The sequence below is a fragment of the Macaca mulatta genome, chromosome 16, assembly GCF_049350105.2.
Source record: "Macaca mulatta isolate MMU2019108-1 chromosome 16, T2T-MMU8v2.0, whole genome shotgun sequence".
In the NCBI taxonomy this organism is placed as follows: Eukaryota; Metazoa; Chordata; class Mammalia; order Primates; family Cercopithecidae; genus Macaca; species Macaca mulatta.
The window spans coordinates 5,112,301-5,123,446 of NC_133421.1; the positions used below are offsets into that span (position 1 = coordinate 5,112,301).

General features: G+C 49.7%; 1 protein-coding gene across 2 annotated transcripts in view; it reads right to left on the reverse strand.

Annotated features, from left to right (window-relative positions):
- Window positions 1-11,146, reverse strand: part of SHPK (sedoheptulokinase) — a 29,365-nt gene that overhangs the window by 16,556 nt on the left and 1,663 nt on the right. For both annotated transcript variants that reach the window (XM_015118246.3, XM_077970055.1), the window contains exon 2: window positions 6,849-6,990. In XM_015118246.3, the coding sequence (XP_014973732.3) occupies window positions 6,849-6,990 (142 nt within the window). The remainder of the gene's footprint in view (window positions 1-6,848; window positions 6,991-11,146) is intronic.

Here is an 11,146-nt window from a genome sequence, read left to right on the forward strand (position 1 = left end):
TTATTTTATTTTATTTTATTTTATTTTATTTTATTTTATTTTATTTTATTTTACTTTATTTTATTTTTGAGACAGAGTCTCACTGTGTCCCCCAGGCCGGAATGCAGTGGCATGATCTCGGCTCACTGCAACCTCCATCTCCCAGGTTCAAGCGATTCTCGAGCCTCAGCCTCCCGAGTAGCTGAGACTACAGGCCCAAGCCACCATGCCCAGCTAATTTTTTTTTTTTTTTTTGGAGACAGAGTCTCGCTTTGTCTCCCAGGCTGGAGTGCAGTGGCCGGATCTCAGCTCACTGCAAGCTCCGCCTCCCGGGTTTACGCCATTCTCCTGTCTCAGCCTCTCAAGTAGCTGGGACTACAAGTGCCCGTCACCTCGCCCAGCTGGTGTTTTGTATTTTTTTAGTAGAGACGGGGTTTCACCGTGTTCGCCAGGATGGTCTCGGTCTCCTGACCTCGTGATCCTCCCGTCTTGGCCTCCCAAAGTGCTGGGATTACAGGCTTGAGCCACCGCGCCCGGCCCCAGCTAATTTTTTTGATTTTTTAGTAGAGACAAGGTTTCATCATGCTGCCCAGGCTGGTCTCCAACTCCTGAGCTCAGGCAATCCACCCGCCTCAGCCTTCCAAACCGCTAGGATTACAGGCATGAGCCACCACGCCTGGCCCTGATTGATTTTTAGACGTCCAAATTTACTTTAAAAAAATCTGACCATGAGATTTTCTTCATTTGTGCCTTGTGACATCCTCTGGATTTCTCTCTGCTCTGATTCAGTGATTTCACCCAAGGCCATTCTCAGTGTCAGTCTTTCCAGGCAGTGTCTGAAGACCTAGATACCTCCAGGTATTTTTCATGTCCCCATCTTTGAATGCCAGTTTGATCCGTTACAACAGTCTGGTTCTGAGTTCCTTCCCTTCCATGCTTAAAAGCACTTTTTGTGGTTGACTGTCGCAAATTCTTCACTACTCCTCCCACTAAGAGGTGGCATCTGAATCCTCTTTCCTTGAATATAGAATCACCTTGGTGACATGCTTGACCAGGAGAATGTGGAGGCAGTGACATCTTGGGACTCCCAAGGCTAGGTCATAAGAAGCATTGCAGCTCCCACCCAAGCCTCTTACATAACTCTCTCTGGGGCAATCAGCCTCCAGATAAGAAGTGCAACTACACCGAGGCCGCCATGCTGAGGAGAGCACGGGCAAAGAGCAGCCGGCATACCGTTTCCAGGTGAGCCCAGCCTCCAGCCCTCCCCACCAAGGTACCAGGCATTGAGTAAAGCCACCATGACTCCCCGACCAAACTGTCCACCAGATGAACACTGAAGCAACCTCCACCATCTCCATGTACGAGCAGCAGTGGGCTAAGCCTTGCCCAATCCCTGACCCAAAAAATCATGAGATGATAAATGCTTGTTGCTTTCAGTCACTAGGTTGGAGGTAGTTTGTTATGCCGCAATAGGTCATCAAAATACTACTCCTGGTCAGGCGCGGTGGCTCACGCCTATAATCCCAGTACTTTGGGAGGCCGAGGCAGGCGGATCATCTGAGGTCAGGAGTTCGAGACCAGCCTGGGTAACGTGGCGAAACCTCATCTCTACAACAAATACAAAAATTAGCCAGGCATGATGGCGCATGCCTGTAATCCCAGCTACTCAGGAGACTGAGGCAGGAGAATCGCTTGAACCCAGGAGGCAGAGGTTGCAGGGAGCTGAGATCGTACCACTGCACTCCAACTTGGGTGACAGAGTGAGATTCCATCTCAGAAAAACAAAACAAACAAAAAAATACTATTCCATTGTCTTTTCACATGGAGTGTTGCTGTTGAAAAAAATCTAATGTCAATCTCACCCTTATTCTTTCATATGAGATCTGATCTTTTGCTCTGCAAGCTTTTAGAATTCTGTCTTTGAAAACCTTAAACGTTCACTAGAATATATCTAGCTGGGCGTTGTCTTTATCTCCTCTATGACATTCTATGGGCCCTTTCGGGCTGGGGTGTTCCATCTTATTTTACCAATTATAGGAAATTTTTCTCCATTATTTCTTCAAAGATTTCCTCCTCTCCATTTTTATTTTTCCCTTTCCGGTCTCCTATTATTTAGATGCTAGTGCTTCTATTTGTATCCTCAATATCTGTTACCTTGTCAGACGCGGTGGCTCACATCTGTAATTCCAGCACTTTGGGAGGCTGAAGCAGGTGGATCACTTGAGGTCAGGAGTTCAAGACCAGCCTGGCCAACATGGTGAAACTCCTTCTCTACTAAAAATACCAAAAAAAAAATAGCTGGGCTTGGTGGCGGGCGCCTGTAGTCATAACTACTCGGGAGGCTAAGGCAGGAGAATGGCGTGAACCCAGGAGGCGGAGCTTGCAGTGAGCCGAGATCGCACCACTGCACTCCAGCCTGGGCAACACAGCAAGACTCCATCTCAAAAAAAAAAAAAAAAATTAGCCAGGCATAGTGGCAGGTGCCTGTAATAACAATTACTTGGGAGGGGAGATTTAGGCAGGAGAATGACTTGAATCCGGGAGGCAGAGGTTGCAGTGAACCCAGATCGCACCATTGTACTCCAGCCTGGGCGACAAGAGCAAGACTCCATCTCAAAAAAAATAAAAACAAAAATAAATACCAGTTTTCCACTCCCTTTGCCAACTCTCGACATTACTGAACATTTTGATTTCTTACCATCCGATGGGTGGAGAGTGTTGCGCTGTTGTTTTCATCCGCACCGCTCTAATGACTAACGATGCTGAACATCTTTGCAGATGTGTACTAGCCATTCGTATTTCCTCTTCTAGGAATAACCTGTTGGTATCCTTTGCCCATTTTTCCACAGGGCTGCTTATTCTCTCTTAGTTACTGGTTCTTTGCATGTACTGACCTGTCCTTTGTCCACTATTCACTACCAGATATTTTCTCCCTGTCTGCTGCTCGCCTTTTAGCTTTCTTTTATGATCCTGGTTTCTCTTCTGCTTTTACTGAGCCTGAAAATGGAGTCTGGAAACCGGCGTAACCACAGGCCTTTCAGAAGACACTAATCGCTCCCTCTCCTCCCCTCCGGCTCGCTCGGGGTGCCCTCAGTGAAGCACTTAGCTCTCTGCTCAAGTTACTCCTGCCTGTCTGTGTTGACTGTTTTGGAAGGTAGAGGCTTCGTTCCTTCATTTCTATCTCTCCCCCAGGGCCTAGCAAAGGGCTTTATATGCTGTAGGTAGGGAAACCAAACTGAATTAAGGCTGCCATTAAAATCGGCAAGACTGGATCCCAAATGTGATTTCACTTGACCCCACTAAGCAGGTTCACCGTCACCGAACTGTGGCTTCCTCCTTCCCAGAAACAGAAAACAAACCCAGGAGGCGTGTGGGCTGGCTCGATAAAATATGAAGCAGCTCTTTCCAACGATGTGGCTGATGGTTTGTGTGGTTGTTAGAGAGCCCAGGAGACAGGCAGAAAGGAAGGCATGTGACCGGACCACAATCATCAGCTCTCTGCTGTCCTCTTTGGAAAGGGTTTTCGTATTAAAAGGACATTTATTCTCATTAATGCAAAATTAAGGAGTTTTAAAAGCTTTTACAATCTAGACTCCCTCTGAGAGGTTAGCCTTGACACCCTAATCGCCTTATGCTCCCGCCACTGCTTGGTGCCAAGCAGCTCCCCTGGTCCCGGCGGGCCCGACGATAGGCGGACAGGAGGGAGGAAGGGGAGGAGGAGGAGTCTGCATCGGCTCCTACGATTGCCCGGCCCCATCCTGGGGGTGATTAAAGGGTACATCACTAAATGCCAGTCCCACTGACAGGCGAGTCACCATGCACTTCAGGGCACTCTAAATCGCTGACTCTCCATGTAGAAAGGGATGAATCCAATGTTCAAATCCTCGTAACTACAGCCCCCCAAAGTAGCCATCCATCTGCTTAAAATGTTCATCTGCAGTAAAATGTTGATTTTGTTGAAGCCGAGTGATGGGTATATGTTGGTGTATAGCACTATTCTCCCTATTTTTGTTTGTCTAAATTAAATATTTTATATTTTCTTTTTTTTTTTTTTTTTTGAGACAGAGTCTTGCCCTGTCGCCCAGGTTGGAGTGCAGTGGCGCGATCTCGGCTCACTGCAACCTCTGCCTCCCGGGTTCAAGTGATTCTCCTGCCTCAGTCTCTCGAGTAGCTGGGATTATAGGCACACACCACCACACCCAGCTAATTTTTGTATTTTCAGTAGAGATGGGGTTTCACCATGTTAGCCAGGCTGGTCTCTAATTCCTGACCTCGTGATCTGCCCGCCTCAGCCTCCCAAGGTGCTGGGATTACAGGCGTGAGCCATCGTGCCTGGCCAATACAATTTCTTTTAAAGTTTGATTTGTTGTTGTTGTTTTCTGAGACAGGCTCTTGCTCTGTAGCCCAGGCTGGAGTGCAGTGGAGCAATCACAACTCACGGCAGCCGAAACCTCGAGGGCTCCAGTGATCCTCTCACCTCAGCCTCCCAAGTAGCTGGGACTACAAACGTGCTGCACCACACCCAACTTATTTTCACATCTTTTGTAGACACAGAGTCCCACTATGTTGCCCAGGCTAGTCTTGAACTCCTGGCCTTAAGCAATACTCCTCCTGCCTCGGCCTCCCAAAGCGTTGGGATTTACAGGCGTGAGCCACCACACCTGGCCTTAAAAAGTTTTTTTAATGCCTGCCATAACAGGGAGCGCCCAACTTCCTACAGGAGTCTCATCCTTCTTTGGACATTCTGCTGGGAAGTCTCTCGCTAAGCCACTGTGTCCCCCTGCAGCCCTGGTCCTTCACCAAAAACAACCCCGCCAGGCCTTTAGAAGCTACTTGAGGCCGGGCGCGGTGGCTCACGCCTGTAATCCCAGCACTCTGGGAGGCCGAGGCGGGAGGATCACGAGGTCAGGAGATCGAGACCATCCTGGCTAACATGGTGAAACCCCGTCTCTACTAAAAATACAAAAAATTAGCCGGGCGTGGTGGCAGGCGCCTGTAGTCCCAGCCAGTCGGGAGGCTGAGGCAGGAGAATGGCGTGAACCCGGGAGGCGGAGCTTGCAGTGAGTGGAGATCGTGCCACTGCACTCCAGCCTGGGTGACAGAGCGAGACTCCGTTCAAAATAAATAAATAAATGAAAAAATAATAAATAAAGCTCCTTGAACAGACTTGGATTCAAAAGTGGGGTTCACTTGCTGAAATATGACCCTGAGCATATTATTCTAACCTCTCTGAACCTCAACCTCTCACCTGCACAATGGGGACAACAGTGTAACCTATGTCACCAGGTTGTTGGGAATATCCAATGAGATCATGCAACTGATGTCCTCAGCCAGGCATCAGGCATTTGAAGTGCTCATTGTGGTTTTACTGTCTTAGTTCTCCTCCTCAAGGCCAAATAGAACAGGTTATCCACCTCTGTACTGTGGCAGACCTTCATAAGACAACCAACTAGAAATGCTTAGCAACTGAACCCATAAAAAGGATATGTCGGCCGGGCATGCTGGCTCACACCTGTCATCCCAGCACTTTGGGAGGCTGAGGCGGGTGGATCATTTGAGGTCAGGAGTTCAAGTCCAGCCTGACCAACGTGGTGAAACCCCATCTCTACTAAAAGTACAAAAATTAGCTGGGCGTGGTGGCGGGCGCCTGTAGTCCCAGCTACTCTGGAGACTGAGGCAGGAGGATCACTTGAACCCGGGAGGCAGAGGTTGCAGTGAGCTGAGTTTGTGCCATTGCACTCCAGCCTGGGCAACAAGAGTGAAACTCCATCTTAAAAAATATATATATATATATGGCCAGGCACGGTGGCTCACGCCTGTTCTCCCAGCACTTTTGGAGGCCAAGGCAGGTGGATCACGAGGTCAAAGGATCAGGACCATCCTGGTCAACATGGTGAAACCTCATCTCTACTAAAAATACAAAATTAGCTGGGCATGGTGGTAAGCACCTGTAGTCCCAGCTACTCGGGAGGCTGAGGCAGGAGAATCTCTTGAAACCGGGAGGCGGAGGTTGCAGTGAGCCGAGATCACACCACTGCACTCCAGCCTGGGCAACAAGAGCGAAATTCCATCTCAAAAAAAAAAAGGCCAGGCGCGGTAGCTCAAGCCTGTAATCCCAGCACTTTGGGAGGCCGAGACGGGCGGATCACGAGGTCAGGAGATCGAGACCATCCTGGCTAACACAGTGAAACCCCATCTCTACTAAAAAATACAAAAAACTAGCCGGGCGAGGTGGTGGGCGCCTGTAGTCCCAGCTACTCGGGAGGCTGAGGCAGGAGAATGGCGTAAACCCGGGAGGCGGAGCTTGCAGTGAGCTGAGATCCGGCCACTGCACTCCAGCCCGGGCGACAGCGCGAGACTCTGCCTCAAAAAAAAAAAAAAAAAGATATGCCTTGGAATTTTCAAAATCACAAATATGTAAACAACGACAAACGTGCCCCAATTCAAAAGCGTGCCCTGTGTCCTGGCATCTCCCGCGGCTACAGCCAATCTCTTGGTTGTCTCCACTAACGTTCTGAGATACCGACACGGTAAAGAGAACGCTGTGGAAAAGGCACTCCGCTGAATCCTTCGGGAGAACCCAAGAAAGCGCTCTCTGGATCCCTCTTCGTGGATAACGTGCTGATCACGTGGGAGTGGGCAGTCCCCTTGTTCACCTCACATTGGTACAAACAGAATGTCCACCCACGCAGGAGGCAGCCGTGTTCGTCCGTTCCAAGAAACAAGATCCTATTCCCAGTGCAGGATAACCCGACCCTTCTCAGAAAGCCGTGCGGCCCCGCTCTCGTGTGGCCCTGCTCTCGTGCGGCCCTGCTCTCATTCTGGAAGTGACTGCTACCAGCCTGAGACCGTCCCGGAGCCCAGCATACCTTGGCCTGTTTTCCAAAACATGACTCCATGCATCTGGCCCGACACCCCGATGCCCACGACGCTCCGGAGCTGCTGCCGGGGAAGGGCAGCAAGGCACTGGTGCAGGGCCTGGAGGATTCTGCTCACATCCTGCTCCCGCCCCTGGAAGCAGAAGAGAACACACTGGGCAGGGGCAGACACACCGGCAGGGGGAGGCGCAGGCCTCCCAGGATGTCCTGGAGCAGGAATGTGGTGGGCAGCGTCCACTCCCCAACTTCACAGTTGAGGTGCTGCTGCTGGTGAGTTGCAGCAAACTGCCCGGGCCTGCCCTCCACTGGGGTCAGACTCAGCTGAGAACAGCATTCTCTGTGCTATAAACAGAAGAAACAAGGCCAGGCACAGTGGTTCAAGCCTATAATCCCAGCACTTTGGGAGGCCGAGATGGGCGGATTACCTGAGATCAGGAGTTCGAGACCAGCCTGGCCAACCAACACGATGAAACCCTGTCTCTACTAAAAATACAAAAAATTAGCCGGGTGTGGTGGCGCACACCTGTAGTCCCAGCTACTCAGGAGACTGAGGGCAAGAGAATTGGGAGGCGGAGGTTGCAGTGAGCCGAGATCGTGCCATGACACTCCAGCCTGGGCGACAGAGCGAGACTCCATCTCAAAAAACAAACAAACAAACAAACAAAAAAAACAAAAAAAACAGAGGAATCCACAGAAAGCTCAGAAGAAAAAAAGGGGAAGAGAGTTGTGGCTCAGCTCTCATTAAATGTCAGCTCTCTGAGGAACTAGCAAAGCTAAGATCTTAGAAAGGCGTTCGAAGGCTGAGTTCTCAGATGTCTTGCTTCCCTCAGGGAGAGCTGTCTTTCCCTCCTCGGAAACCTTTCACCTGCCCCTGTCCGCCTGCGGCCTTGGTCAGGGGCAGCTCTTGGCTCCTAACAAGCAGGAACAAAGGAAGAGAAAGGAGGGAAGAGAGGAGGGGTAGGATGGGGCAAGGAGTTCAGAGGAAGCACAGCCTTTTCCTCAGGAGTAGCCCCATAGCCCAGCAAGGATTCCACAGGCAAGAGAGACCACAGCCAAGAGGAAGTGGAAGACAAGGGGCACAGAGGAGCCAGGTGGCTACGCAGGATCCCCAGAAGGAGGAAAGAAGAGCAGGGTGGGGACATGGGGGTGGTGGGGAGGAAGAAGGGTTCTGGGAAGAGACATTTGTTTATACCCTCACTGTCTAATACCAAAATCGTTAGCCACATGTGGCTAGTCTGAATTGAGATGTAAATAGAAAACACGCATCAGACTACAATCTAGTATGACAAAAAATATACACTATCTCATTTAATCCTTTTTTAAAACCCATGGCCACGTGGAGTCTATGTTGCCCAGGATGGTCTCAAATTTCTAGGATCAAGTGATCTTCCTGCCTCAACCTTCCCTGTAGCTGAGATTATAGGCGTGAGCTGCATATAGCTGCATAGGCTGGAGTGCAGTGCCGTAATCTTGGCTCACTGCAACCTCCGCCTCCCAGGTTCAAGCGATTCTCCTGCTTTAGCCTCCTGAGTAGCTGGGATTACAGGCTCAAACCACCATGCCCAGCTAATTTTTGTACTTTTAGAAGAGAGGCGGTTTCGCCATGTTGGCCAGGCTGGTCTCCAACTCCTGACCTCAGGGATTCGCCTGCCTCAGCCTCCCAAAATGCTGGAATTACAGGTGTGAGCCACCACACCCAGCCTTGATTATCATACATCAAAATGATAATGTGTTGGATACACTGGGTTAAATAAAATATGCAATTAAAATTAATTTCATTTGTTTCCTTTTATTTCTTTTAATAGGGCAGCTAGAAAATTGAAAGGCCACGCCTGGCTCCATTTGTAGGAGTTACATTTCTTTTTTTTGTGAGACAGAGTCTCACTGTGTCACCAGGCTGGAGTGCAATGGCACGATCTCAGCTCACTGCAACTTCCGCCCCCCGAGTTCAAGCAATTCTCCTGCCTCAGCCTCCCAAGTAGCTGGGATTACACACACGCATCGCCACACCCAGCTAATTTTTGTGTTTTCAGTAGAGACGGGGTTTCACCATATTGGCCAGGCTGGTCTTGAACTCCTGACCTCAAGTGATCTGCCCACCTCGGCCTCCCAAAGTGCTGGGATTACAGGCATCAGCCACCACGCCCGGCCGCACATATGACTATAGATCACTGGTTCCTACTCGGGGTGGTTTTATCACCCACAGAACACTTGGCAACATGCAGACATTTTTGGTTGTCACATCTGGGGAAGAGGGGCAAGCGTGGCCGGCATCTAGTAGGCCAGAGATGCTGCTAAACATTCTACAATGCGCAGGACACCCCTCACCACAACAAAAACTGTGCAGCCCAAAATGTCAGCGGCGCCAAGGTTGAGAAACCCTCTGCTACACAGACTAAATCACAGCAGCGCTGTTTGTCCCAGAGCACGATTCATATGTGGTGTGGGGGGTCATGACTGGCCTCCGCTAAGCACTTCATTAGACAGGTGTGGCACACCGGGTGGGCCTGAAAGCACAGAACAGCCCGCTGAAAGCTGGGGAGGGAGTGCAGAAAAGTTTTCAAGAAGTGGCCATGCCGGGCGGGATGGCTCACACCTGTAATCCCAGCACTTTGGGAAACCCAGGCGGGCAGATCAGTTGAGGTCAGGAGTTTGAGACCAGCCTTGCCAACATGGTGAAACCCTCTCTCTACTAAAAATACAAAAAAATTTGCCAAGTGTGGTGGCACGCACCTGTAATCCTAGCTACTTGGGAGGCTGAGGCACAAGAATCACTTGAACCCGGGAGGCAGAGGTCGCAGTGAGCAGAGATCGCACCACTGCACTCTAGCCTGGGTGACACAGCGAGACCCTGTCAAAAAAAAAAAAAAAAAAAGGTTGCCCTATTTCAAGAGAAAGGGGCACTTTCTGAGCCTACTCTCCCCTAACCCCAGCTCTCCTGCTCACCCCACCAGGGTCAGAACCATCTCTGCCTCCAATTCATAGTCCTTTAAGTAAGAATCCTTTTAATATGCCCTAATGCCCCAACCAAACTAATCTTGAAAGCTTCTATGTAGATACAAAGTGCTCCTGTAATCCCTATCCTCAGAAATGCTTCTGAGCCAAATGGACCCTGAACCCTAAACAACCGTGTCCATGCATGTGGCAAGAGCTTGTGAAAAACAAAGCTGGGCCGGGCGCAGTGGCTCACACCTGCAATCCTAGCACTTTGGGAGGCTCAAGTGGGCGGATCACTTGAGGTCAGGAGTTCGAGACCAGCCTGGCCAACATGGCGAAACCCTGTCTCTACTATAAATATAAAAATTAGCCGGGTGTGGTGGCTCACACCTGTAGTCCCAGCTACCCAGGAGGCTGAAGCTGGAGAATCGCTTGAACCGGGAGGTGGAGGTTGCAGTGAGCCGAGATTATGCCACCGCATACTCCAGCCTGGGCAACAGAGTGAGACTCGGTCTCAAAAAAAAAAAAAAAAAAAAAAAGAAAAGAAAAGAAAAAGAAAAGAAAGCTCTTGGGAGTGGATATTGACTCAGAAAACCAAGGTTTGTGGCTGAAAGGGGCCTCAGGGGCTGCCTATTTCAACTCAGAGAACAAGCTGAGGCCCAGGAAAAAGTCATGTGAGGTTACACAGAAAGTCCCTTGCTATTAATTTCTATTGCCAATTAGCTGAACGCAGTTCACTTTTCCTTTTTAGGGAATTAACGGAGTCCAGCTCTGAAGATTAACATCTTTTCTTAACCCACCTACACCTCCAACAGAGCCCATGATCCTGAAATTGTCCATTTCTACCTTGTAGCTTTCACAAGCCAGTAGTTGTAGCGCATAATTATCAACCTCACCCTTTTTAAAAACAAATTTTTAAGACTTTTAAAAAAATGTCTATATGCTCTCAAGGTGTCTTTCCTGCAGGATGTCTCAGCCTTTGAGGCTGGGGGTCTTTGGCTGACCAGGGTTTCTTTTTCTTTTCTTCTTTTTTTTTTTTTTTTTTTTTTTTTTTTTGTCTTTAGAGACAGAGTTTTGCTCTTACTGCCCAGGCTGGAGAGTAATAGCACGATCTCGGCTCACGGCAACCTCTGCCTCCGGGGTTCAGGCAACTCTCTTGCCTCAGCCTGCTGAGTAGCTGGCATCACAGGCACCGCGCCACCGGCTAATTCTTTTGTTTTTGTTTTTGAGACGGAGTCTCGCTCTGTCACCCAGGCTGGAGTACAGTAGCGCGATCTCTGCTCACTGCAAGCTCCGCCTCCCGGGTTCACACCATTCTCCTGCCTCAGCCTCCCGAGTAGCTGCGACTTCAG